The following is a 23978-nucleotide window of genomic DNA, read 5'->3' on the forward strand; positions in this document are numbered from 1 at the left end:
AATCCTATATTTAGAATATTATAGACTTAATTGTAAGTATTGGGATGATAGCAATCTCAAATGTTTTAAATAATCTATGTCATTGTATTGGTTATAGCTGAAGAAAGTACAACTATCTTTTATACTGCCTTTTTTCAGTTGAAATACTTCCCTTTTTCTATGCTGTATTGGAATGACTTGAATTAAGTCATTCATATACATTATTACCCCGTTTATAAGGAGATGTTCCATATATCAGTTCAATACCCTCAAAGATATTTCTGGCAGAGTAACTAGGCTGACAGAATTGGTGGGGGGGTGTCAACACCACTGGTAAAACAAAAATTCCTCTAACTTGGTTTCTTTTTGTTTCTTTTCTTCCTTTTAAAGAACAGTCTGATTGCAAACCTGGGTACAGACATTATCGCTTAAAAGTCAATAGGTCTAAAAGTTTAGATGCAAAATTAAATATATAATTATGTAGGTGTAAAAATAAATTAGAAGAACTAAACTTTGTTCTTATTTTTTCTTTCTTAATAGGCAGCAGATGAACCTGCCTACCTGACAGTGGGAACTGATGTCAGTGCCAAGTACCGTGGTGCCTTCTGTGAGGCAAAGATTAAGACAGTGAAAAGGCTTGTGAAAGTCAAGGTAGTATCCTGTGGTTGCTGGTGATTTTATTAAAGCATTTTGTTGAAGGGACTGTCAGGGGATATTCTAGTCCTGAAGACTAGGAAATGTTCATCACCTCGCTGTATGAATTTTAAAGAACACATGAATGTCACTTTTCATAATTGTTTGGTGTGGGGTGTTTTTTGTTTGTTTTTTGTTCTTTCGGGTAGTGGTGGTGATCTTTTTTTTAGGAGGATACTAGAACTAGAACGAGCTTTCACATTACCTATTCTTGCTACTTCTTTCCTGATCACGGTTGTCTTCTGTCTGTGCATGCATCAGTTTCACAGCAATCAGTTTTGAGGTCACAAATAGAGGATTATGGCTTTACATGAGTAATAAGGAATAAGAGCAACATCTTCAGAAGCAAAAGTTCCATTTCATTCCAGCTGACATTCTCAGTTTCATAGCTTGAAACTTAACAGGCAGTACCAAAATAAATCAACATAAGAGCAAAAAGATGGCAATAATTCATTTCTTAGACCATGTTTTAGAAATGTCCAGGACCGACATTTGTTAAGTTTTGAGCATCTTGCTGCCACTTCTAAAACAGCATGCTTTGGCTGTAGCTGAGTTTTACACATGCATAGTACTGGCATGTAATACTCATTCACATTTACAGGTCTTATTCCAAAATAACGAAAAAAATAAGTCATTATTTCAGTGTTGCAGTATTGTTGTTAGCTAGTGTGGGAAAACAAGAATAAAATGTAGTTAAACAGAATTTAAGAATTCAAAGTAATAACAGAAATTGTTCTTCTGCTTTGTTTTGTCAAAATCTTCCCACTTCCTGCTTTCTTGTCTATTGTCCAGGATATGTAAATAAGGCATTAGTGACCCAAAAACCCTTAACAAATAGAGATAAAAGCTTCTTTTTATAACCACACATCTAAATTTTCATGTGCTTTAATGCTTAGATGAAGTAGAGCAAGCTATCGGCCTCTTCAGTTACATATATAGATCATATCACTTTATCAGAGTGCTTTTCACGGAAAGAAAAAAACCCACAATTCAGATCTCGGAGTCTTTTCCCCTGTTCTTAATGAGTACTTTTAGAAATTTGTGATGTTCTTTTGAAATCTGTGTTAATGAGAAGCTCTGTAGGAAGCAGCATGCTACCCTTCCTGGTGTGACATCCTTGATTTTGTATCTGTATCTTTGGTCTGATAGAGTATTTGGGCTGTTAATAGGTGAGAGTTTCTTTTTCTTATTAGAATCCTATGCTTTATTACTCGATGATAAGATTTGGAAGTATATGAGGCTGCCGTTACGTGGTGGAAATTTCTGTCACTGTATCTCGATTATATTCTAACAACTGAAGTTTTAACAGGCTAAGCCTGATACTGTAATTAAGAGCGTGTAGGCACACCCCAGCACACGTGCAAAGAGTCCAAAAAGTTTAGTAGTCTTTTCTGGAGTAGCAGGACAACCTGTATTCATCCCAATGCCGATACAAAATTTTAAATAAAAATTGCATAAACTGCATTGTTAACCTGAATGTGTGTTAATATCAACACTATTTTAGCATGCCACTAGTGTTGTATTCATAAATACAGCTACAGTGTAGACTATGGTTGGAGGTTAATAGGGGAAGCCTATTAACCTATGAAGATGTCCTAAAACTGGACATCTTTATAGGTGGAAAGGAAGCTCCTGGAACTTTGGATTCCTGAAAAGAAATAGGAGTTTGGGAACTTCTTTATTAAAACACCATAGGTGTGTTTGCTATAACAAATGGTAGTGAAACAGTTAACAGTGTTGATGTCTAAATATTCACCTTTTATGTTTCTAAACCGAGTCTTTGCAAACTCAGGGGTTCAAATGGCATAGGCTTACTTTCAGTCTGTCTCATCAGTGTTATCTTCTCAAACACAGGATTTTAAAGGGAGAAGCATAGTTTACTTACACTGTAACTGATCCTTATTTTCATTGCACTTGTAGTGATTCGCATCTTTACCATAAAAACTTTTATCTTGCTCAAGGTAACAGAAGTGTTTGTATTGTGGTCAGTTTGGTGATTTTTTTGATACATATTAAATAGAGAGAGCTTTTTATTTTGGTTGTAATTTAGTACTCAATGTGTTGTTAATGAAGTGCTACAGTTGAAGTAGAGAGAAAAAAAAAACCTGCTTGGGAGAGAGAAAAAACCTGCTTAATTATTTGATCTGGAAGCCCAATTCCAGGTGTGCCCTGGATTGCATCAATATCCAAACTGACATCAAAATACAGTTTCTTTGCCTTGGAATGACTGATGTTTGATTTGCCCTGTTCTTTAATTATGATGTCTCAGATTAAGTATTAAGTGTGATACTTGGGGCTTCCTATGAGTAAAACTGTCCATGCCAAGTGTTTTGCATTCAATAATGTTTGAGTCCATTTGATTGATAAAGATCTTATTTTCCACGTTGTTGTTGTTGTTATTATTACAGTTTCATATGCTTTTTGTATGCTATTAAAAATAAGATGTGTATAAAAAAGTTTACGAATATCTTTCAGGTAGTCCTGAAGGGGGATAACTCAACTCAGTTAGTGCAAGATGACCAAGTGAAAGGACCTCTAAGAGTACGTATATTGCATGCCTTTTGCTTTTTTTTATGTAGTCACAGAATCGATTTGTAAAATTCTAAATTTTGATGCTGTTTAGGTGGGTACCTGTTCTACAGAATTTAAATCAACAGGAGGAGGCTTGTTGCTTTAGGTCAGATTGATTCTGAGTAATTAGTCTTAACTCTTGTAGGTTTTAGAGGCTGTTTATGCTTCTCCATGTAGTGTACTCCGTATGCAAACAGTTTTGCACACACAATGATTTTGTATCTTGTAAGACACAAAAATTCTCTTAGAAGTAATGGAGAACTTGGTTACAAAGCTAAGTTCAAACCCATTAGACAATAGTAAGTACTATTGTTCTAACTGCCTTTTAAGTAATTGATGTAGTTTCTGTAAAAATATTTGTTGATTTGTATTTTTGTATCTAACAGTTGTCTGCTAAAATACATAGCTGCATTATAAAACACTGACTGCAAATAGAGCTCTTTAGACGAGATTATCTTTTTTTGCTATTGTCTTTTCTCTAGCTACTGCAAGAACAGCAATGCATGTTGTAATTTGCTACTGAAATTCTGATCTAGCTGACAGTATAACAATGTTTAAAGTGTAAGAAATAGTAGTAATTGCATGCCCATCAGTAATGAAGTAATACTTTGATTGGAAATAAATATGGAGATATTCAATTAGCCTTCTATTACTTCTTGTGATGATGTAAGTCATGCTGAAATTAGATGTTCTGAGTGTCTTACTGCTTTACTGTCTAGTTGCTGTTCAGCCTTCATGCTTAAGGACCTTTGTTCTTACCAGCCAAGTAACTAAATTTTACAAAATAACAACTAGCTAAAACAAGTCTTTAAAAAAATAAATCTGGCTTGCTGGAAGAATTAATGTGTACCTGTTTTTTTCCATTCTATGAGTTTGGGATTACAAGTAACCTTGAGATACTCCTTTTTGCAGGTTGGTGCAATGGTTGAAACCAGAATGCCTGATGGATCCTTTCAGGAAGCTGTTATCAGCAAGTTGACAGACGCTAGTTGGTATACTGTAGGTGAGTAGCCACGTGCTTTCATTTATGGTCTCTAATCTTTGAACAATATATTTTTAATTATAGGTAATAACGTAAGTAATTATATCTTGTATTGTAAGATCAGACATAGATTTTGTAGAGGACTCTTGTAAGTCCTCCAGGTCTTGTTTCCTTTCCCATTTAAAGTAGGATAATAATTATTTGATGTTCAGGGGGGCTGTTGCAAAGGTAATTGTGGGGCTGAATAATCAAATTTTATTTGGCACAACGTGTATACTGATGTTAATGTCACTCACTGGAATTCAGAATAATTTTTGCAGACTTTTAAGACATACACCTTGTAATTGCACTTTTAGCTGAAAACCTGTGGCATGTAGTGAATGACTGCTATATGCAACCTTGTATGCAAGAAAAGCATTGGTAGCACCACTATGCATTCTGAAGCCATTTCTCTGGCTCATGTAGAGTTGAGGGTAGTGTTTTGTATAAAACAATAGAAGAAAGGATTTAATTTTTTTTAAAGAAAATAATTGACACATCACACTTTAAAAAGAGGGGACATTCACTTACAATGTAAAGAACTGCTTTAAAATAATTTTCAAATAATGATTATATCTGAAGTGAAATGGAAACCTACTTTGCTTCCCATGTTTGGAGGCTCATGAGCTTTTCTGTTACTGAAATAGAAACCTCAGAATGCAGAGTCAGCAAAATTTCAGTGTTGAACAAGAACTCATTGCAAGATAAATTTCTTTATTTTGAATAATTAGAATTGCTTATTCTGATCTCTAGATTTTTTCTGAAACAGCTTTAATGTCAAAATGACAAAACCCAGCAACATTCAAGTAATACTAGATAAGCAAATAAAAACCCCACAATATTTTAATCAAAGAGCTTGACAAGCACCTGTCCTTTTTTACATAAAAACCTTACAGCGGTGGAGTGTTATATTCACTAATAGTAGCATGGAGGGAACGTGTTCCTCTTAATTGTCCTGTACATGCTACTCTTCGGCATTTCTTTTGAGATTCATACTTGCAAATTTAAACTGTTTCTTACTAGCTGCCTTGTATGCCAAATGTATTCAGCTTTTCTTCATATTATTTTTACTCTCTCAAGGAGTCCTCTATCACATGAATTGTCAATTATTTTGATTCATTAACCCCTTTTTTAAGATATAAATAAGAATTCAACGTTTCCATTGGAGTAGGTAAGGTTATGTCATCTTTGGTGAGATCAGGATAAGGCTCTCACTGCAGATAATTTGGAAGGATTTATCACTTTATGGTTATTATTGTTATTGCGTGCTTTAAATATAAGCCAGTTGACTTACCAGTTGACAAAGCTCACTTGGTTCTCTGCATTTTTCTTCAAGATTATACCATTGCTGTAGATGTAGCTGTAAAATTGTAGTATATGTTGTGTGAGGGAGGAAAGGCAGTATCATTTTGGAACACAGAAGATTTAAAATCTACTTGGATTAGTACTATAATGTGACATACTCAGTGAAGAACATTGGACCTTCAACTTTGTTTTGTATTGACTTAGATGTTCACTGTTTTGATACAGAAGAGATAAGAAACACAGTATTGCACTCATACTTTCATGCTGTATGGATTAGCATTTGCATTTTAAAACTCTTACTTATTTTAGTTTTAAAGCAGCACTTTTCATAGAATCATAGAATAGTTTGGGTTGGAAGGGACCTTGAAAGGTCCAACCGTAGTTTTAGCTATTTCTCTTTGAATTTGGAGCAGAAGATTTACGTCAGTAAACCAACCCTACATATTCCTGCTTCAGTGATTAAAAAAAAAAAGCTTTAAACTATTAATTGATAAAACAAACATACTTGTCTTCTTACATTTGACAGGTGAAGCTTAAATCCCCTGTTTTGGGGGTGAGTTTTGTCTTTTTTCTCTTTTTTTTTTTTTTTTCCTTTCCTTTTGAGCAGTACAATTCTGTCAGAAATCTTTCTTTGATGAGCAGGTAATTTGAACAGTGAATACATGCTCTGCCCTGTATTAGTGGATTGTTGTTTAGATTTAACAAGTTGTTGAACTTGGCCCAGTAATGTAAGAGATAAATCCCGCATGCCATAATTTTCACTTTATATGTTTATTAAAGTGCAGTTCCTCAGAAACTTGAACCAATGGATTAATTTAATATTGTAATTTTCTTTTCTCCAAAAATATGTTTTGACAGGCAGAATAGAGAAAATAAAAACTCATGTTTTCCATATGCAAATGTATTAACACTGCTAGGATTTTGTAAAAATTTGGAGCTGGGGGTGTGTGGGGGATTTGAGTAATCTTATGGTAGGTTAACATGCAGTACTTTAATGTGGCATGTAGAGTATATATACCCAGGACTATGAAAATACAATTTCAACACATTGGAATTGTATTTAGGTCTTATGAACATCTTTGTGAGTGGTGTGTGGTGGCGTGCTTATTGGTCTTGAAAGTACAGGTAACACTGAGCAAAGTAAGCAGATCATGAAGTTTGTGTCAAAGAAAACGGTTATTCTAGTTTTAAAATTGGAAAAGTGTTCTAGGTTGAGTACAAAAACATTGAGCTGTGAAAAATAAACCTTAGCTTTCGCCTGCTGCTTCCATTGTATCTTTGTAGAAAGTTTTGGATAGATGTTAGGTGTATGTTTATGTTGCTGTGAAGCAATCCGAGTTGCATTCATTCCTTTTTAATAGATGGTGGGCTGTACTACTTGGCAGTCTTACTGACTGATTCAGTCAAAGCTAAAGAGTTGAGAGGAAGTGGATTAAACAGCCTTCAGGTTTCTAGAATGTCTTCCTGAATGTAGTCAGGTTTGAGACAGAAAGCACAAGGAAAGCTTGTGTTTCAGTAGTATGTGCTTTTCTTGTACTATTTATTTTCTGTGTTATGTAGCATCTCTTTCTCAGTGATCTAAAAGTAGACTGACATGGATAGGGAAACCAGTAATATATGCAGACAAACATTTTCAAAGTGTTAAGTACAAATACATAAAAAAAGCCACCAAAGCAAGCTGTATGCATGTCTCGTGAGAAGTAGTGATGTTCGCCTTTGCAAATGGGTTCTCTATTTCAGATAGGTATCTAAAAAGAAGAAAAGTCAGCTGAAACAACTTCGCTTTGTTCAGTAAGGTGAACCAGTAGAAATGCTATGTTGAATTTACTGTAGTAGGCTACTTTGCCACGAACGTAATGAAAGAGCCACAATGATGATCAGTTAGACAGGAGATACTGTTAAAATAGACTATTAGTGGTGTTTATGGACCCAAAATAAATAAGAATTTATTTTTATTGTAGCTGCCATAAAATCACTTTTTCATCTATTTTTACATAATAGTGATGTTACTGTAGCCATTTAGTTGTATTGAAATTTTCAGCTGTGATTTGGAAATGCTTTTGAAAATACCTTTGAAATTCAGCTTTTCAGTATAGGTAGGTGAAAAAAAAAAACCTGTTTGGAGTGAAAGTTTAACAATGTTTGGCAAATGCCATTGCACAAGTCATCCTTCTCATCTACTCAATTGAATTTGAAGTGGGATGACAGTAATAGCAGTTTCAGTTCTTTCAATAACAAATGGCTCAGTTAGATGTTTTAATCTTTAAAATGCAATTATTTAAAATTAACTTCCTTAATTTACAAATTTTAAAGTGCTGCATTGATGCTTTTGAAGTGTTGAGTATATTGCTAGGTGATAATTGCATAGCATTAGAATGGTCTATCAGATCTGCTTTTAGCTGAGCCAGGTTTGAATTATGGCTTACTTTTAGCGTACCTTCCACCTGATTCTCTGTTAACTTGTAAAATGCTTCAGGTAAATATTGAAATAATGTCTGAAATAACTAAAAAACCACAACAAAACCCAGACCACACCTTACAAAGTGCATAGTATTTTCCTTCTTTCACATTCTCTCTGGAATCTTACAAGCATTATCAGAATTTCAGAAAACAGAAATTCTTATGTATGTGTTCTCTAAGGAAACACTTTTGTATCACTTCTGTACAGAACTAGAAGTAATGTAATGTCTATATAAAAGTGAGAAACAGTATTTCAACTGAGCAAGCATCCGAAGAGTTGCAGTTAGAACGGCCTTTTTTATTGCCCAACCAAACGACAGTGTCATCTCCCTTTTGACAAAAAGCAAGTCAATAATCTGTATGTGCTTAGATCTCGTTAAGTATATGTAATTTAACTATATCTACAACTTTAAACAAAAGAAAAAAACACATCAAATACATTGAGCCTCATGCCTTGTATTTTGTTAGATAAAATCATGGAAAAGTTTTTCTAAAGAGAGAAAGAGAAAACATGTATTAACTTTCAGTAATTTTTCCTCTGAAATGAGTAGGAAATAGGGAGAAAAAAACCAAAGCAGTGAGAGGCATTTGCAGTTTCTAACAGACCTTGCTGCCAACAGTAGGGCTTTATATACTGTTTAGAGTGAAAGGGAGTGTGAATCCTATTTTTGTGAGAATTATGGCTTTCAGGCTTCATATAGTGCTTTTATGTAAGAGAAGACATGCCTCTTCTCCTTTTAAAAGTTATCATGAAACGGCAGAATATTTTAACGTAAATAGTAAAGAATTTATTTTTCTCATTCTTTTCAACACTGCATGAGTCTGCAAAGCCAACAAGAGTTTTTCCTTTTTGGCTCTGGCACAGTGTTGTACATCAACATGCCCCAACTTTGGCTGTGCTTGTAAGCCAGACACCGATTCTGAGACACCTCTGTGAGGCCCATACCTCTGCTTGTGCTGCTGTCTGGCCTCACATGGTGGTAACTTCCTTCTCTTGTGTAATTACTTTATTTTGCAGGTGGTTTGCAGGGAATGCTGAGAGTGTGTGTTAAGAGTAGTTAGATACCTGAGTGCTCATCCTTGTGCAAGTGAAGTTTTGGCTAGTCCACTTAAGTTGTTCTGGAAATGAAGTATAGTCTCAGCCACCAGTTGCATCACTCTGGGATACCACATTTAGGAGGGCAGGTGACAGAAACAAAAGGTATTAAGTATTTGGTTCATAGAATCATAGAATTATTTGGGTGGGAAGGGACCTTTAAAGGTCATCTAGTCCAACTCCCCTGCAATGAGCAGTGACATCTTCAACTAGATCAGAGCCCTGTCCAACCTTGACCATGGTTCTAGTCCTCTTTCATGGGTTTTGAAAATTCCAGTTCATAATTCTGAGGATGTTTATCAGAAAATGAACCAATAGTGATATCCTAGGACTTTAAGGAGAAGGGTTGCTAACAGGAACTATTTATAGTCACATTTTCATATTTCAAGATAAGTTTTCCTCTTTTGATGCTGTGTGGAGATATCTGTGCTAACAGGAAAAATTGGCTTGGTCCTGGCTCCACTGCAACTTTAAGCTCCTAACATGACTTACTGCTGCATGAAAGGTGATAAAAGCTATCAGTGCCACACCACAGTCAGTTGATTTCATCCATGCCAGAAGTTCATCGGTTTGTCTTTTTAGAACTTGAACAGCACACATTTTGTAGTATGTGCAAGGCACTAGTCACGTTTGTGTGGCTGGTTTGACCGGTTCTTCTCAGCATCCTGTTGAGTTCTCCATCCCAGAAGCATCATTTCATCTTCTGGTTGTGCATGTGTCATACAGGAATCCAAAACCACAAGTGTGACAGAGGAACTGTGTGGTTGCCCCCACTTTGCTGGTGCTCTATACCACCCTGACCCACCATAAATTTGTTCTTTTTGTCTTCAAAATGTTGCTTGGGTGGATTTTGAGGAAACCCTGTATTTTTCTGCAGTCCTTCCATGGGACATTGTTTAAGTGCACCTGTGACACACAGAAACTGTGTAATAGCTGTATCGGTTGCTTTCTGGAGAATCTAGAAAAGGAGCACTGCATTTTGTGCTTACATGTGTTTAGGCAACGTGCAGGTAGAGGAGCAGATGTGATGGTGGAAAAGTGTATTAACTGAACATTGTTACAAATCAACTGGATAAAGCCTTTGCCTATTAAAACCACCCTTGTTACAATGTGGACTGAGTGTTAAAAAATTTGTGTACAAACAATAGTGTAGGGAATTTTCTAATCTCTTTGAATGTAACAATAGTAAGTTTACTGTAACATCTCAGAAAAAGCAGTTTCATACAGTAGGTTTTTGAAAGGTGATAGCTTTCTATGAGTAGGCTCAAGGGTCACACTTCTGTGTTTTCAGTGATATTTCACATACATTTCTATAGAGGAATTGAAGCTTGTTTAAAATGTTGTTTTTTTGTTTTTTTTTAATTGAGTTCTGTAGTCTTTCCAGTAGCACAATACACTGCAGTATCTTGCTCTTACAGTGATTAATTGGTAGTTAGTACAGTCCTTGTCTACAAGCTCATTCAACAAAGTATTGCATGAGACTTGGTACTTTCTGTATTGATTCCACAGCTGAAAAACAGAAATCTGCAAAACTTGCCCACCTTCATTGAGACATTCGTAGGTAGCATCTTTGATAGTTCACAAATTACTACTTTGTCAGGCAGCTAGTGAAAATAATTAAGTGTGCATAGTGACACTGGATCAGTTTTTACTTGTTAGTGTGTACTTTCAATTGTCTTGGTAGATTTAAAAGTTTCTGAATGGGATGAGGAATAAGAAAAAAGGTTTACTTGCTATGCAATATAGAACTCTCCTCCTTTGGGCAGCAACAGTAACATAACTTGTTGAATTTGAAGTTAGCAAGCAGATGCAGCCTTGAGGGTTGTTTTTCCTATTCACTTGCCTATTACAGGACTGCCTTGTTCTGGTAACACTGACTGCTCTGTGTATAAGTAATATTGTAACTGTTATGAGGATGTGATTGCTAGTGTCCTGCTATGTTCTCCTTTTCTTTTTTAAATCTTGGGGATATTTATAAACAAGATATAGTTAAACCGGTCTGCAATATTTTGTGGCAAGTTTCTTCATGGCTCTCAAAAATGATTTTGATTAGTCGACTTGCTAATATTTCTTGTAAGTAAATCAGAACTAATGTTAAGACACCATTTTTGTGAGGACAGGGTTAGTATTATTTTTGTTAATGGCATTTATGGGGCTACTGCAGACAGGGAATGCAAGATACCCGCTCATCAATAGCGAATTGAAAATTGCACTGTTTAATGTATTTTTGAGGTACTCAAATTCTAAATGAGAGAATTTTTTTTCTAACTTTTGGGAATTACTGCATTGATTCCCACTGGGAAGCTTTGTTTTTCTGTCATAGATTTGGCTTGCCTAGACTTCCACAAACAGAGAAAAAAATTCAGTTCTGTTTCTTTCCTCTTATTATCAACAAGGTTGGGATGTAGCAAAATGCTGAAAAATTCTTTTTTATTTCTATTTTTATTATGTATGGAGCATATTGAACTCCATTCTTGGGCTAGAGCAAGCATTATAACAGAGACTGTTCCTCCAGGTTGTGCTGCTTCATCATCTTTTTTCCCCTTCTGTCAAGTGTTCTTCATTAAGCAACATATTTGGAAGAAAGGACTCTGGCCAGCAGCAAAGTTGCTTTTCTTTCTGTCTCTCCTACTTTGCTATATTGACTCTTAAATGTGGTAGCATGTAGGTTCCTGCCTAGTATGTATCATTCTTCTGGAAGTATTTACTGAAGCAGTCAGCTGGTACACCCTGGTTCCCCAACAAGTACCTGCCCACTACAAGATTAGGCAATGGTAGTACTTAAAGGGCTTCTGCTTTTTCATACTTGTTTCTTTGGAAGGACAAGATTGAAGTCTTACTTCTGGATGCCGTTAAAAAGAGGAATGAATTTGCAGCTTAGAGCATGTTTTGAGAGCGTATTAAGTTCTTCTGACATGACTGTTATCAATAGTATCAAAGTATCACATAGCCAAAAAACCTGCCATTGCCCTACTACATGTATTTATGAATTCCTTAATATGTGATACTGTACATTGAAAAGATACTCTTTTAAAGCGTCTAGGACTAGCATTAAAAAGTCACGCATAAGGTGGCAATAATATGAATGGTACTTTTGCTGAAGCAGATTTTTCTTAAAAGTAAGATGGAAACCAAAAGGCCTGCTTAGTTTAAGGTATATATTTTTAAAGGTGCTTTGTCTATCTGATTACCCTTTAAGTAAGGTGCAAACGAGTATTTTCTCTAGAAGAGAAGCAAGTTTAAAGTAGTTACAATTACAAAATATTTCATGCATTGTGGTTAATTTGAGAGACTCTTTACTTGGTCCCATTTTAGTAATTCAAGTAATTGATCTTTTTATATGAAAAATGGTGCTGTCCTTCCTGCATTGACACTTTAGAAAGTGATGACTAGTTTAGCTAAGGAAATGTTTCTTTTTATGCTGTTCCGTTACATACTTTGTTGTTCTGCAAAGGTGTTGTCTTGCTCTGAGTTATGCAGCTATGCTGTCCGTTGCAGGTGCTGTTGCACATGTCCATAACATAAATCATTGTAGAATGAGCAGACGGTTTCTTATATATCTAAAAACTTACATGGTCAAAGAAAGTTTCAGTTTATCCTTGAAGCAATGAAATTACTTTGAAAGACCAAAAATATTAGTGCCTTCTGTTTCTACCCCGCATGGTCTTTCTACCTCTGTCCCTACTGGTTCCCATCAAGATAGAAAACGTAATATATCTGTCACTTTTCTATTAATCATTTAAAAAAGGTGAAGTCTTTGTAAGTCATGATAAAGCGATGTTATTTCCTTCTGTATAACACCACTTACCACTTAGTTCTTGTTATTGAGAACTCTGTTGTAATTCTTTAAAAGCATTTTCTGTACTGAGCAGGTGATGTGTAGGGATAGCCACACACAGACTTGATAAAAAGTGTCCTAGTTTCGTCATTCATGTGTATATATGAATTTACACATATTTATATATGAGACTCTCAGGGGTCAGGTATGTTGACTCTATCCATTCTTTTAACCTGAATGAGGGGTGAGGGGGAGAGAAACTTCAGTCCTGGAGGAAAATTGCCAAGGTAGAATGGAATGTATTGGACTTGATTACTTGGAAAGAATCACACACTTTTACACTTTGCCATGCATTTCCTTTGCCCCAGGCAGGACAGTTTCACATGGCTGCTGAACAGAGATATTTTTCTACACTTTCATTTAATGGTTATGCCAATTCCTTGACCTGCTGCAGTTCAGGAAGGAGGTCTGAAAATTTGTGCTTCTCCACCTTCCATTACTGAAGTTGTGTGATAGCTGCCTCTCATGTGAAAGAAAGTACTCTATCCTTCTGGAGAGAGTGGCTTTCCTTGTAGGTGCAGGAGAGGGGTTTCAGAACGATCTTTGGGGTTTTTTCTTTTCCTTTTTGTAGTCCACCTGTTTAAGTTTTGGAAAACGTAGGGTGGCCTAGCACTTTTTCTCTGTATGGCAAGGGACAAGCAGCTTCTGTAGAACAGGCCATTTCTGTACCTTCAGCTAGAGAAATCAGAGAGGAATGGCAGGGAAAGGCTTGTAGGAAGAGGGCTGCTTTTGAGGCATGGGGTAGACTTGTCTTCATTCAGGTATGAAACTGGGAATAAGACTGAAAGTGTGACTGCTGTGCTCTGAAAGCGCCTGAAAGCCCCTCTATCTGAGGGGTGATTAGGAAAACTTAAATTATTCAGCATGAACTATTTTTTCTTCCATGTTCTTTTGTCCGTGGAAGTGAAACATAAATTTAGGAAGTTGATGCTTCTGCAACTGCAATTACATTTTGCAGTCTATAATTGCCTCATATTGGTCAGGAATATCTAATTATGGGACTTTCAAAATTCTAAATTAACTTGCATGTTTGTTGTAATTGAGGAAAGCAGAATATCTCACACAGTTCTTAATTGTCATAATTTCCTTATATGTCCTAATTTAAGTAGACTTTAGCGTGTTTGACTAGTGTATTTTACTTAATGCTCAGTATTTATAAGATTTTATCTTTTAGGGATAAAGGTTTATGTCATTGAAAATGTATATGGTGAAAAAAGTTTGGGAGATAATAAAAGAAATAAAAGTTTTGAGCATTTTATATACTCTACAGTATGATACAGAGATTCTTTGCCAACTGGCTTAATTTTGAAAACTGTTCTGGTTTATGAATGGTTTGCTTGATTTCTTCTGCTGCTGTACTAGTTTTAAATAAATAGGTAGAGCTTCCAAAATTGGGGATAAACTAGACTGTGTTTTTTCTTTACTGTCACGTATTGGGTTCCATTTGCCTTTTTTCAATAAAGTTACCTATTGCTGATCACTAGCCATTTCTCCCTTAAAATGATTATTTGTGAAATATTAGTACTTTTACTTTAGTTCTGAATGTGTTTGGCAAAGGATAATGATGGTAATCTGCCTTTAAGTCTCTTCAGAGCAATGAGAAATGGCATATACCACAGGGTGCAAAAAACATTTTTAAAAAAACCAACCAGCCAAACCACTCCAAGACTTGAAAAGCCAATGGAACACTGTTATCAAAGTGTACAGAGAGAGAGCTGATGAGTGATGCATTTGGAGTAAGTAATGAAACTTAAACTTCAAAGAGATGGCACAGATTTATTTCTTTCTTTTTAGTTAATGTAAACCTGTGACAATGCTGAACTTCAGGTTTATTTTGAGTGCTCTGGTCTTTGCACTTAGCTGAGCAGTGGTACCAATGCTAAATTAGGAACTCAGAGAGGAAGAGCTCATACTTCGTTTTCCCAGTTATTGCAAAGTGTTGCAGTGGTGGCTTCCTTGAGCTGTAAGCTGAACTAGAAGATGTTGAGAGTAACATACGGATGTTGGGGTGGACGGGTCTTACTGGTATTTATATTTTCAAAGTGTTGAAAATCTTGTTAATTAGCATAGCTAATTAGGCATATAGGTATCTGCTGTTCTTAAAATACTAGGTTTTTGTAAGGGGAGAAGTTAGTTGCTTTCTGCGTACAAGTATTATAACGTAAGCCATTAAGATAATTAAGTAGTGGAGCGTAACACAGCAGTATCTCTACTCTGAAGATGGAGGAACCTTAAAGCTTGTCTTATCAAGCTTCATTAAATTTATATTCATACCTTTTTATATAGTTATTATTGCAGTCTATGATTTTAATCTAAGATTATGAGAACGTGACTGTTCTACTTAGTTATTTGACAAATAAGTTCTTTTCTTGCTGCAACCAATCTGTGTTTTTGCTAACAATACACATATATTTGATATTCATGCTAGCTCAAGAGATTTTCATTTTTTTTAAAAAGTATGCCGAAATTATTGTACTGATACGCACAACACTCTTGACATTTTTTATTTTTATTTTTCAAAGTTCACTACGTTTCAAGTAGCTTAAATATCGAGTAGTGTTCTACACTTTGACCTACACAAATAAACTTTTACCTTACTGGAATGCCAGACTGCAACCACCTGGTCTACTCTTTGAAAACGGCCTGTTCACATGGCTTAGACAGTGGGATCTGAACCAGTGCGTGGGGGCTAGTAACTTTTCTTTCCTTCTCTTCAAGGAAATTTTCGAGAAAAGGTTTTATTTAAACTGGCTAAAGAATAGATCTTTCTCAGGCAAAGCTTGCAATAGCCTTATAGCATTCTAGTCTGCTTCAGCTGATGGAACTTCCCTTTCACTTGTGTGTGAGTTTTAAGAGAACAGGATGTCTACTAAGTAGTCTTTATAAATTGGTCAGACTTACAGTTGCAGGTTTCCAGTACTTGCAGTCTGTTGGTTGCGCAGTATTGATAGTGTAGCAAAAACTATTGCACGCTTGTTTTTCTTTGCATTCATTTGTCTTTTTGTGGGGTTGTTTGTAGCAAGAGAGAGAATCAAAAGGTAGCATAAGTGAGGAATAAATGGGTAGGGTCAAAGAAACCCCAAACCCAAACAAAACTCTAAGATTGTTAGATAATAGCAACTAGTATCCAGCCAGTAGCTATGGTTTGAAACGTGCAGTGTATTGATAAGAAGGATGTCTGAATTAGACTGAGACTATTGCATCCAAAAGCCTTACTTTATATTGGCTTGAATCTCTGGGTGAAAATGTTATCTGTTCTTAGTCTGGATCTTGAATACCGCCTGTCATTTTGCTTGTGAACTAAAGAAACATTTTAGTGGAGGACTTGAAAGTCATGTTTTAGAGAATACTCTTAATTGTGAGATAAACAGTAGACTCTGATCATCTTGTGCCAATGTGTTTTCTTGGCTTCATACTAGTTTTTGATGATGGTGATGAGAGGACCTTGAGACGAACTTCATTATGCTTGAAGGGAGAAAGGCACTTTGCAGAAAGTGAGGTAAGACAGTGATGGACATGCAATGAAAACTAAATAAATTAATTTATATTTTTTATAATAAGAAGAAATTGCAAACTGATTTTGTTTCCTCTTTTTCCATTTAGACACTTGATCAACTGCCACTAACCAATCCAGAGCACTTTGGAACTCCAGTTATTGGGAAGAAATCTAATAGAGGAAGAAGATCATCTCTTCCTGTGTGAGTTTTGATGGTGCTTTGTTGCTTTCCATTCCTTTAGTGTCCTTTGATAAAACCAAAGTTGTACCATTGAAGCTGTAGTGGTCTGAATGCTCTATCATGTGAGCTGTATACACAGCTTATAGACTTCAGTAATTCAATTCATGCAGATGCGTTCCTGTGTTAGCAGTATTATGAAATTGATTGGGTTTTTGCTTGTAGTAGCCTTAAGTGTTTATGCTTCTTTCATATAATAGGAACTCATGTCAGGAAATGTAGGATTTTTTTTAACTTTCTCTCTACTGCACAAAGTAGGAAAGAAGGTGCTTTTCAATTTCTGGGGTAGAGACTGTTTCTCTTTGTTTCATGTCTGTGCACAATCAAATCCTGATTCATGCCTCCAATTCCAACATGATGCTGTTTTAAAATACTACTGCTTGGAAAGAATTTCTACACAATTCCTCTTACTGAGTAAGTGCACTTAATGTTTAAGTGTGTTTCAAGCAATTTCAGCTCTTAAAATTCTAATTTTGTTTTTGAAGCTTTGCAGAACAGGGAGAAAGATCTGATTCTAAGCTGTATTTGCTTTCAAATATTAACTTCAGGCGAAAACTTTACAATACTGTATGTTTTAACAATTTAGTACTGAAGATGAAAAGGAAGAAGAAAGTAGTGAAGAGGAGGATGAAGATAAAAGGCGTCTCAATGATGAATTGCTTGGCAAAGTTGTGAGTGTGATTAGTAATTCTGAGAAGGCAGACTGGTATCCAGCTTTGGTAAGTTGCTTAAGACGTTGACATCTCTAGTGTCATACTACTAATATCTTTCTAGACAAGAGTGTCATCTGACTCGTTACATTATTTGTACAGTGGTTTTCCTGCGTAGGATGGTTTGCAAACTTCACAACTTTTACAGCAAAGTTGCAGAACAGTCAGGCTAAGCTCGGCTACCCATATTTGCTAAAAATACAAATATTTTCTAGTGTCTGTGAAGAGTAGGAGAGCAGAGATTAACGTTTATGTATAAGGTAACAGTTTTATGGCTCTTAAGTCTTTCAAAACTGCATGTAAAATGATTGGTATGTAACAGTATTTTTCTTGCAAAAATAAGATACGTTAGGACTTGCACTCCCAGGCAATTTAAGAGCAACTAGATGTATAAATTTTAATTGCAGTGCAGTTTTTACCTTTTTGTATTTAATTATTGCCTTTTTCCTTAGACTTTCAATTTCATGAAATACTAGTTCCTTTCATGCTTGCATTTACATAAGTGGTGAGCTGCTCTAGCAGTAGAAGTTGGTTATTATTTTTATTTGGTTGTCAGTAGAGGATACAGCTGTTCATTGCCATTGCTGCTAATAAAGATATATTAGATAAATTCAAGTACAAGTAGATTTGTACTGTAAAGGTAGACACTTTGCAGTTTTTTTATATGCACAGAAAAGTTTATGGATGCATATTAAGAGTTGCTTGCTTTAGTAAACTTTTTGGTATTGTCAGGCAAGCTGAATACATATCTTCTGTCATCCATCACAGATGTGTTTTTAAAAAAATTATTAAGAGCATTAAACATGCAGGTTTGGTTCACTAATTTTTGCAGATTTTATTTACTTAACTGTATATTCTGTAGTCCTTTATTTTGAGTCTTCATGGTTAGCTGGAATGAGCTTGGCTGTTACAATCTTCTGACTTAGTTTAACATTTTATTTCCTTGTTTGAATCCAGGATCAAAAGGTAACTAACTACACAGGCCAGTGGTTTTCCCTTCCTTGAAAAAACATTATGGTGTAATGTAGGGTCAATAGTTGACACTGACTTATCCAGCTGTATGTATCTCAGTTTAAAATGTGAAATGCGGTATTGTTGTACACATTCCAATTGTTGTATATCCCTTTACTAACAGCAGATTTGCACTTAACATGGTTCTAACTAGGGAATTAAGTTACTGGAGGCCCTGCGCCAGTTCTGTTCTCTGCCACCTGAGAAACAGGAATGTTGTTTCTTGATTTTTGGGGTAAAATTCTGACTCATCTGAATGGGGTGGCACAGCTTCCACTGAGTTCTGGTAGATCCAGAAGTTCATCTGCATTTGACTTTTTTTGTCTGTATATGGTCTAGAGCAAAGTGTAAGCTTGTTCTCTTTGTGGTAATACAAATCCCGCAAATGTATTTTTATCACCTTTTTAGACTTTAGAGTTGATGCTGCTGTGGAAGGATGCGCTGGATTCCACACTGGCTTATATTATCCACACCTCAAAAAAAACCAGAAAACTACCTACCTTTCAGTTTGAATGCCAAAGATCCAGAAGCTTGTATAAAATAAGTGGGTCTGGGTCTTTTTAAATAGATGCTTTAAACAGGTTTTGTATGAACAAGAGAAAAAAAGCAGAGTGAATAAACAGGATGCCATGATGTCACCCCCGTAAGAGTATTTTTTCAGTTTACAAATGAAATTGCAAACTTTTCTGGCTTGTACATAACAAGTAGAGTTAATAGTTTGAGGTAAAATATTTCTTGGAATTTGTCATTGTTGGCCTTAGTAATATAAATTGGAGTAGGTTTCTTTTCTCAGAACTGGAGAATTTCAGAACTAGAAATTACAATAGAAGAAACAGGAAAACAGCAGCTTTCCTGCTGTCCATCTTTCTTTCCTTTCAGCGTCAGCTTTTTTTATTTTTTTTTTGCTTAAAAAAAGTGTTTTATTTGAAACTTTAGGTTGTGTCTCCGAGCTGTAATGATGACGTCACAGTGAAAAAGGACCAGTGTTTAGTTCGATCCTTTGCAGATTCCAAATTGTAAGTAATAGCTTACTTTCATTAGATGTATATGGGAGAAAAAGTAAAACTGATTACATTTTGCTTCTGAAGACATTATTTCTTCCAAAACGAAAGGGTACAATTTTGTGTATTATTGGTTGTGCACGTTTGTCGTTCATAGTCCATTTCCAGCTAAAGTCTTCTGTGCTTACTTGCCCACCCTTACGTTGTGTGTACTGGTAAGAGTTCATTGGATTAGTGAAGTTTCTGGTGTTTCCTCATTTAAAAAAAAAAAACAAAAAAACAAACAAAAAAAAAACCAAACAAAACTTTGGGGGAAACCAGCTGTTAACACTTTAGATGATTGTGGTTCTTTGAAGTGTGAGGTTTGGTTTCCCTTAATGTCTTAATTATTACACCTTTATGGGTGTCTGTTGTAGTAGTTTGGGTATCTGCTTGAGTCGTTACCTGCAGTGCCCAGATGTCCATTGCTGTTTAAATAGCAATGGTTAAAAGTGTTTAATCTACTTTTTTAATAAAAAACCTGAATGTAAAGTAACTATTTAATTAAAATTTCTACAGAATCAGCACCAAAATTCCTGGGAAAAGAAGGGTCCTATTAGATCACCCCCCCAAAAAAGGGCGGGGGGGAAGGAGAGAGAGAGAGGTGTGTCCTTCCTACAGAATAATATATTCAAAAGAATACAAAGACTTTTTTAAAGCTGTTTCCCTTTATTTCTCTTTATCCTTACTTCTAATGCATCTGTCTCAACATACTGTAACTGAAAACTTCTTGCTGAAGGCCAGCTGTCACACCTCTTTCTCTCTTTCTTTCAAAGTGAACAGTTTGTGATTTTTTTTTTTAAATTTTTTTTTAATAACCATGATTTTGAGTAGGGTGTGAGTACTTGGTTACTGAAACATATTTCAAGTAACTGAAGTCTTAATTCATTTCGGCCTCTTAATCTAGACCTGTATCATCAGCCTTCTAGATAAGTCTGGTTCTTTATATACTGAAGGTAGAATGTTATTGGAAAAGCATGCAGACTTGCTTTGTTTTACTTTTTTTTTCCCCATAGTATTATGGCTTTAACTTCAGAAAATGGCGGCCTCCAATTCCTGAGGTTTTACTCCAGTTTTTCTGAAATAATGAAAGAAGAAAAAAAATCTTATTATAATAAAACTCACTTGTAAGGCTTTCCTTGCAGGTTGGTTAGCATTTCTATTGTAGTAATTCAGTAACTGAATATTCAGAGCAACTTCCACTTTTGTAACTTAAAAATAGGAGTCAAGTATTTATTAATGCAGATATGTGAATTTGGCTTCACTGTTGTTCTGTGCTAGTAAAAATGCATTTTGAAAATGGAGGGCCTGTTTCTTCTTAGCTAGATTGTTGTTTTGGGTAACAACTGTTGATTGACGTGCATATCTTCAATTTAGAAAATGTTTTTTGCCTGTGTAGAGTATTTTACCTTTGCAAATTTGTGCAGGTTAAACATTTAAAATAAAGAAGCTTTACAAACTTTTCTTAATCATTTAATTACAAGGATTCTTTTAGTGCCTGAATTTCAAAGAAAGATGGGAAACTTACTCTGGTTTTGAATCTTGTATTAGGACATACAATAACAAATGCCTTATGCATTTAATTGTTAGGATGGACCTTGAAAATGAATGATAAATCTTGAAAATTTTAGAAATTGCTTTTTTCTTTTTAAGTCAATTGTGTACTTCACTTGCTTTTTGTTATTTAAAAATAACACAACTTTATTCTTTTTCAGTTATTCGGTTGCAAGAAAAGACATTAAAGAATTAGATGTTCAAAACTTACCAAAATCTGAGTCCTCTCCTAAAAAAGGTAAATTAGAATAAATGCTAGGTGTTTAAAAAGTGATGGCCTGTTGATTTCTGATATTTTGATATTTTGCAAACAATTTTAAATGTGGTAAATTAGAGAAACTTTGGATATAGCTGCTTTATTATTAAAATAGCAGTGTTGTTCTAATAAAGTTCTACTAAAATAGTAGAAGTGTTGTTCAGTTGATTTTTTATTTCGTTCTTTAGATCCACTCCAAATTAGTGGAAGCGAATAGAATATTTTCAAAGTAGAGTATTTGAAATGTCATTGAACAATGGAGTATACAGTTACCTCCCCTAAAAGCAAAGTTTTGTGCTGTTGCTCAAAACTCTCTGTCTTTACATTAAAAATACCCAGGCAGCAAGGTGTGAACTTTATTAGAACAGCTTGCCTGTGATTAATGTTTGATTTAAAAGTGTAATTACAGAACTTGATTTCTGGATGGATTGATGATGTGACTACAATAATTGATGTTTTTAGTGAGCTTGTAAAAGGCCAGGTTGTCACTTTAATGTAAATAATTCTTAAGCTTTTAGTGTTGTTTCTCCCAATCAGACCTCAAAACACAAGATTTGTTAAGGAGAAGTATTAAGGAATATAAGGAGAAATGGTTTAAAAAAGACTTTAGACAGATTTCTGGAGGTGACTGTCAGCAGCTATTAAAAACTGGTGCCCGTTCTTCTCCAGCAACACACTGAATGATTCATTGCAATATGTCCCTCTTTTGGGTATTCTTGTGATTTCCTCTTTATTGAAGTCTTTTATAGTGTCTGGAGGGGCATGTTTTGGCATTATCTGGGTTTATTTTGCTTTGTTGTTTTTCCCCTTGGAGCACTTCTTCAGGGAAGAGAATTTGATGTATTCCCATTGTACAAGTGTGACTTCTTCCCATCCCATCACTCCCTTATTCACTAGTGTATTTTTCCCATGTTCCAAACATTAATGTAACATCTCTTTAGGCAATGCTCTTAAGGAAAATACTTGCATTTGTTTGCAATCTAAACTTTAAGACATGAAGATATTTTGAAAGGAACAAAGTCAGTCATGGTACTTGATTTAACTGTGGTGGGTTTGTTTTGTTTTGAATAGATTTATTAGTGTTTGTCTCTTTCGTACAGAAACAGAGCAGTTCACAGTTGCACAGAATATATGTGGATACATACAGGTGCTTATCTTTGGTAGTGTTCACATACATAGGTGTAAATTGTAGTAGTGTTCATGGGGATCTATGCCTAGAAAGCAACTGGATGCTGTGTGGGATGGATGTTCTCAACTCTCAAATCCTTGAGTTACCGATACTTGATTTTTAAAATTTGAGTGTCTCAAAATGTAAAGTGTGTAGACTGAATGTTTAAAACTGAAGTATCTGTTTTATCACTTATTTCCATTGTTGGTTTAAGATGGCATTGTAATTTACAAGAGGGTGAAAAGGAAATTAAAAATGCTTTGTGACTCTGAATACTATGGCTGAGGTAAAACCAGGGCCCTTTCGTCTGTAGGGCTACAGGAGGCCAGCACGTTTCTCAACACAAAGGGTGTTCCTCGGAACTGGAAAATGGACATAAGTGAAATTCTGGAGTCCTCTAGCAGCGATGAGGAAGATGGAGCTGCTGCAGAAACTGATGAAGAGGAAGAAAAAAGAGAAGAGAAAACCGAAGAAGTAGTGGTAAGTCTGGGCAATTTCAGTGATTCTTCAAAGATAATTGAGTAACTTGCATGCCTGAAGGTCCTGCACTTTCCAATGTTTTACTCTTGGATGTAGCTTACTCACTTCAACATCTTTTCAGACCTGTTCATCTTCCCTTTGCTACCAGTCATCTTTATTGGGGTTTGTGAGCAGTGGCAGATTGCCTTCTAGTATCCAGTTCAGAAATTGGAGACAAATCTCAGAAATAAAGAATTCGAGGCAGAGAAGAGTGAAGGAAAGAATCTGGCTCAGAAGGAAAGACATAACTAAAAATATTGATGCCAAGCCTAATAGTATAGCAATCCAACTGTAAATTAAAATGACTTTGTATTTTTCTTTTGTATTTAATATGTAGCTTATATAAAAAGTAACTGGTTTTCACAGTAGTTTGCTTAAAATAAAAGACAACTTTTAAAGCAAAAGTATTAGGCTGAGTGAAAGTGAGCTTTTCACTTTCACACAGTGCCTGTTAAAGCTATTTGGTGCCTAAGACACTGTTGAAGAGCAGTACGGGCGTTTCCTTTGTAAGTGTTAGGGGTTTTTTTCTGAACACCAGTATTACCAGTTAGGAATGCTACGACGTGGATGGACTTTCTACTATTTAACAGTGGTATGTTTTTCTGCATTGGAATATTTTGAGTGGCTCCTTTTCCACAAAGTTAGCCAGTTTCTTCATGGCATCAAAAACGTCTCTACAGAATTGCCTTTTATTTCTGCCACCTGTTTTTAACCTTGATGTTACATTTAGAAGGGGGGGTGGAGGTGGTTGTGAGGTTTGTTCCGCTTGTGTGTTGTGTGTGTTTGTTTTTTTTTCCCGTCGTGCGATTTTTCACAGTACGCTCGGAAACATTCCTTTCTTTATATAGAGGTGGGGGGGGAAAAAAACCGAGCGAAGTTTGTCTTCTGAGGAAGGCCAAACACCGTTTCCCTTTCGCTTCCCCGGCAGCGTGCGGTTTTGTCAGGCCGAACACAGAATGGCCGTTCATACTTGCAGGCGGCCTACAGCGTTGCCACGGCAACCGACTGTTGGTTGGCAGTGCG

The 23978-nt window shown here is 35.6% G+C and overlaps 1 protein-coding gene across 1 annotated transcript in view; it reads left to right on the forward strand.

Moving 5' to 3' along the window:
- Positions 1 to 519: 519 nt before the first annotated feature.
- LOC104625586 (AT-rich interactive domain-containing protein 4A-like) overlaps positions 520 to 23978 on the forward strand; it is a gene marked incomplete at both ends in the record, with an annotated part of 30921 nt that continues 7462 nt past the window's right edge. The window contains 9 exons of the mRNA XM_010293253.1: positions 520 to 630; positions 3148 to 3213; positions 4156 to 4246; positions 16383 to 16462; positions 16567 to 16661; positions 17284 to 17416; positions 19355 to 19434; positions 21174 to 21250; positions 22750 to 22910. Of these exons, the coding sequence (XP_010291555.1) occupies positions 520 to 630; positions 3148 to 3213; positions 4156 to 4246; positions 16383 to 16462; positions 16567 to 16661; positions 17284 to 17416; positions 19355 to 19434; positions 21174 to 21250; positions 22750 to 22910 (894 nt within the window). The remainder of the gene's footprint in view (positions 631 to 3147; positions 3214 to 4155; positions 4247 to 16382; positions 16463 to 16566; positions 16662 to 17283; positions 17417 to 19354; positions 19435 to 21173; positions 21251 to 22749; positions 22911 to 23978) is intronic.

Source organism: Phaethon lepturus, unplaced genomic scaffold (assembly GCF_000687285.1).
Source record: "Phaethon lepturus isolate BGI_N335 unplaced genomic scaffold, ASM68728v1 scaffold40438, whole genome shotgun sequence".
NCBI classification, from domain to species: Eukaryota; Metazoa; Chordata; class Aves; order Phaethontiformes; family Phaethontidae; genus Phaethon; species Phaethon lepturus.